This window comes from Calidris pugnax, unplaced genomic scaffold, assembly GCF_001431845.1.
Source record: "Calidris pugnax isolate Ruff unplaced genomic scaffold, ASM143184v1 scaffold281, whole genome shotgun sequence".
In the NCBI taxonomy this organism is placed as follows: Eukaryota; Metazoa; Chordata; class Aves; order Charadriiformes; family Scolopacidae; genus Calidris; species Calidris pugnax.
The window spans coordinates 26,578-31,440 of record NW_015091028.1 but is presented as its reverse complement, the minus strand read 5'-3'; the positions used below and the strand labels follow the sequence as shown (position 1 = coordinate 31,440).

General features: G+C 57.0%; 1 protein-coding gene across 1 annotated transcript in view; it reads left to right on the top strand.

The window, feature by feature from the left end:
- RPS4X (ribosomal protein S4, X-linked) overlaps nt 1-4,214 on the top strand; it is a 4,570-nt gene extending 356 nt beyond the window's left edge. The window contains exons 2-7 of the mRNA XM_014955995.1: nt 76-153; nt 698-878; nt 1,312-1,409; nt 2,474-2,645; nt 3,304-3,461; nt 4,054-4,214. Coding sequence (XP_014811481.1) covers nt 76-153; nt 698-878; nt 1,312-1,409; nt 2,474-2,645; nt 3,304-3,461; nt 4,054-4,155 — 789 coding nt within the window. The 3' untranslated portion in view covers nt 4,156-4,214. The remainder of the gene's footprint in view (nt 1-75; nt 154-697; nt 879-1,311; nt 1,410-2,473; nt 2,646-3,303; nt 3,462-4,053) is intronic.
- The last annotated feature ends 649 nt before the right edge of the window (nt 4,215-4,863 follow it).

Sequence of the window (4,863 nt, the reverse complement as noted above, 5' to 3'; positions counted from 1 at the left end):
CCGGGGAGGGAGGTCGGGGGGGGAGGGGAGTAGGGCCTGGCGGCGGCCCGTAACGCGTCCCCTCCCCTCCCGTAGGCCCGCGGCCCCAAGAAGCACCTGAAGCGCGTGGCTGCGCCCAAGCACTGGATGCTGGACAAGCTGACGGGCGTCTTCGTGAGTAGAGGCCGGGGCTGCGGCCGAGTCCGGGCCCGTGCCTGGGCTGTCCGCGGCAGCGGCACTTCCCGCTCTCTGCGGACGCCAGCGGCCACGCAGCCCCACCGAGGGGTTGCTCAGACGCGGTGCCGGGGGTGGCCGTGAGCTGGAGCGGGTGGGCAGTGCAGGGGAGAAGGGGGTGCCAGCTCTTAGGGGCTTTGTGAACAGGATTCGCGTTTCCCCCATTTGCAGGGAGCGCGGCAGGGGGGTAGTTGACTGCTCTTTTTTAACCTGCTTGTTGCTGTGTTTTCCCTTCTCTGGGGTGGGTCAGTAGATGGTTGTACTGTGTTGGGGGCAGTGTTTTGTGAGGGTGGCAAGACTTGCGGGAAGGGTGCTGTGAATACCAAGATAATTGCAGCTCAGTGCTGCCTGCTTCATAGCCAGGCTCCACGCAGCTGTCCTCCGGTGCTGCTGTGAGAGCTGTTAGGGCGGTAGCATTCTTTCCCTGGGGACAGTCCGTGCTGCTGTTGTGCTGGAGCACCCAGCAGAAAGCTTCTGTTTGCAGGCACCCCGTCCATCGACAGGCCCTCACAAGCTGAGGGAGTGCCTTCCGCTCATCATCTTCCTGCGGAACAGGCTGAAGTATGCCCTGACAGGAGACGAGGTCAAGAAGATCTGCATGCAGAGATTCATCAAGATAGATGGCAAAGTCCGCACAGACATCACCTACCCTGCAGGCTTTATGGGTGAGCGGGGAGGGCTGGGGCAGGTACCTCAGGCAGCTGTGCTGCACTAGGGGGGGATGTTTTGTGAGGCTGGTGTGATATGGGGGACAAGATGCTTTCCCGATGGAGTTGAAAAAGTATAAGCAGTTGTTATTTAGGTTGGAGTTGCCCACTGCATTTAATACCATAACCAAATATCTGTAGCTGGTAACTGCCCACTTGCATATGCATAAATTGCTGTTCAGACTTCAGCCTTTGGCAGTTTGTGCTAATTTGCACTGTATCGTAGTAGAAGATGCAAGCCTGTGGTCCCATAGGCAATACTGACCTCGTCATTCATGCCTGAAGTGTCGTTCAGCAGTCCCTAGTTCTTTTTAAACACGAGCTCTGTGCCGAGTTACAGTGTTGGGTAACTTGATAACAACTGCTGTTTTATTTCCCTCTCTGAAATCAGATGTCATCAGCATTGAGAAGACAGGTGAGCATTTCCGCTTGGTGTATGATACCAAGGGCCGGTTTGCTGTTCACCGCATCACACCTGAAGAGGCCAAGGTGAGAGGCTTCCACTTGGTGTAAGCGTGGGCCCAGTTAGGTTTGACTGGGGTGTATTTCCTCCTTGGCATCTCCTGATTCCATCGGCTGCTGTTGGCTCTCTTCCCTGAGAGCTGAGTCCATGCCACCCTTGAGAAGATCAGGGCCTTCAGGGTTGGGGCAAACCCTTTGGCAGGGGGAAATCTTTTGGTGACATGAGAGCAACTCCCAGAAGACTGAAGGTGCCTTGTCTGGTGCTTGAAATGACCGCTTTTAGCATGGGCTGCGTTACCTTTGCAGGGAGCTTTTGGGGTTGGGATGGCTCTGCTGTGGTGTGGTGAGCCTTAGTGTAGGGCTCCTCAAGCTCACAGCGGTCAGAAACATGGGACTGACTGTGGTGCAAAAACCATGGAAGTGTTTACAGAACTGCCCACTGGCCCTGGGTGTCAGGGAACCACTCCGTAACCCAAGCACTCTGGCATGCCTGAGCTGCGAGTCTGCCCTCCTTCGCATGTCCTTCCTAAAGGGCAGGCTGTGCAGGCACACAGTTATGCTGAGGGGAGAGCTGGTTGTGGTGTGCATCTGGGGCCTATGGGTCCCCCCATGATACATTGTTATCTCTGGCTACCACTCTGTGTTGACTCCTAAGTCTCAAAGTGGCTCTGAAGGAGTCAGGGGTGGAAGGCTTGAGGGAAACCAGGGTGTACTAGGGGAGGGATACAGATCTGTCTTGGGTCCTGAAGAAAGGCAGGCTCTACCTGCACTGTGTGACCATGGGCTTCAGGGCACAATGAGGAAACTGCCCCGGCATGGGCTTTTTGGGGAGATGCTGCCAGTGTTTGTGGGGAGGCTGAAGCCCAGGCTGGGCAACTGTTCCTGCAGCATATGTAGCTTAGCCTGTGGCCAGCCCTATGAGAGGCACTGCAGTGAGCTGGGCAAGTTGCTGCCTGGTCTCCTGTTGCAAGTCCTGGAGTGTCTTGGTGTTTAGCTTGGGGTCTGAGGTCTGCTGCGGCTGGCGGCTCTCTGGTGGACAAGAGAAGCCCCATACTCTGCCTCAGCTGAGCGGTGTTGGGTTTTGTTTGCAGTACAAGCTGTGCAAGGTGAGGAAGATCTTCGTGGGCACCAAAGGAATCCCTCATCTGGTCACCCACGATGCCCGCACCATCCGCTATCCAGACCCCCTCATCAAGGTGAATGATACGGTCCAGATTGACCTGGAGACAGGCAAGATCACAGATTTCATCAAGTTTGACACAGGTGGGTCTTGCGTCCCATGCAAAACATGACTATTCCCCTCTGTGGAGAGCAATATGGAAGCTAAATACAAATGGCAGACGTCTTTGCTCCAAGGTGTAAGAGGCAGTGTTGGCAGCCTTGGGAATGGGGTTGTTACCCTGGGGCATCTCCACCTGAAGGTGGAGCGGGGGGATTCTAGCACTCCCACTGTGCTGGCAGTGGGAGGCATTTGGCATAGGGGCTTGGAGCGATTCCAAAAGCAAGCAGGTACCAGGTAGAAGCAGTGAGCTGGTGGAGAGGATGCTTGAGCCTGGCTCTCAACAGGACCGTGAGTGGAGAGCTCTGGGCAGCCGTAGAGAGGTTCCTTGATCTTTGCTGTGGGAGAAGGTTTCAGTTGCAGAGCCATGAGCAGTGCCAGGACAAGCGGTACAGGAATGCCGCCTTGGTGCTGTCACAACGAAGAAAGTGGTGGGGAATGTTTGGTGTGGGCCCTGAGGCCAGACAACTGTTGGGTTCCTTGAGGTGTGCCAGGGTTCCTGTGGGACACATAGGTTTCCCCAGGTGCTCCGGTGGTCACTCTGTCCCTGCCCTTCAGTGGTGCTCTTGAAGGAGCCCAAGTGCAAGGTGTTCACCACAGCACCTTGTGCCAGCTTGTCGCGTCTGTCTTCCTTCACTCCAGGTAATCTGTGCATGGTGACTGGTGGTGCCAACTTGGGCCGTATTGGAGTGATCACTAACCGGGAGAGACACCCTGGATCGTTTGATGTGGTTCATGTGAAGGATGCCAATGGCAATAGCTTTGCCACCAGGCTCTCCAACATCTTCGTTATTGGCAAAGTAAGCCTGCATGGGCACAAGGCGGGTGGGTTTTCTCCTGCTGTTGGGGGCTGCTGAGTGAAGCCAAGAGGCCTTGCTGTCTCCTGCAGACAGCTGTCTTCCCACACTGTGATACTCTAGGGTTGGCATCAGTTCTGGCCCTGCACTTTGCAGTTCTGGCTGCTCTGGGCCAGTCATGCTAGGAAGGGGAGGCAGCCCTGTGGTTTTTGAAATATTCTGAGAGCTGGGAGCTGAGCAGGGCTCAGTGCTCAGATCCTGATGGGACCTGGACAGTGGTTCCCACTGAGAGGGCCCTTCCCGCAAGGCCTCTGCTATCTGGCTATCCCTGATGGGTTCTTTGGCCCAAGGTGGAAAGGGCTGGTGTTTGGGTTTGGGCTGAAGCGCGTTCTTCGTGAAAGTGAATGCAAGAGGCAGGTGTAGGCTTGGACACCTTCGGCACCTTCCTCAGGGGCTTCTGCTGGGCCAATGTCATGGCCATGTGTACCTGGCATGGCGTGGGTAGGGGCTGGCTTTGCTGCTTTTCCACGCTGGGGGGAGGGTTCTGCCCGTCTGGGTTTCATAACGTGAGGTGGCTGCTTCTCCCTTACTGCAGGGCAACAAGCCATGGATCTCCCTGCCCCGTGGAAAGGGCATCCGCCTGACCATTGCTGAAGAGAGAGACAAGAGGCTGGCAGCCAAGCAGAGCAGTGGGTGAGCTCCAGCCTGAGCTCGCAGTGGTACTTGCAGTATATTAATTAAACCATTTACCAGATGTGTGACTGGCTGGGGAGCATCCCAGGGCTTTGGGGAGCTGGGCTGGGCCAGTGCGAGGCCACACTCTGCTCTCCAGAAGGGCCTGCTGATCTGGGGAGACTCCTGGTGATCTGAGCAGCTACCAGCCATCTTCCAGAAAGACAAGGAGGAGTGGTGGGAGAACCTCCAGGCTGCTCCATCCCTGGGAAGGTGTTGGCACAAATGCTCCTGTATATGGTTCCCAGGAACATGCTGGAAGAGCTGGAAGATCCAGCTGGGCTCTCTTATGGGCCAGTGGAGCCAGGCAGGCGGAAGGCTCTCTGGCATTGCCCCTGGCCATGGGACTGAGTAGAGAGGGGAGGCTCTGTGACCAGTACCAGGGGTGGGTGATGTGTTGGCCAGTGGGTGGGCAGCTCTGGGGAGGGACATGGCCAGGGCAGAGGAACGGGCTGCAGGGCACCCCAGATGGCCCCAGTAACGGCAAGTGCCGAGTGCTAGCCCGGGTATGAGCAGGCATGGGCTGGGATGGAGGCCAGAGGAGGCCGGGGATAGGTGGGAGCTGGAGCTTCAGAGGCCGAGGGCTCTGGGCGGCCGAGAGAAGAGGGAGCCCAGGGGCAGTGAAGCCCCCACAACCCAAGGGGAAATTGTAAGTGACCCCGCTCCCGGCAGG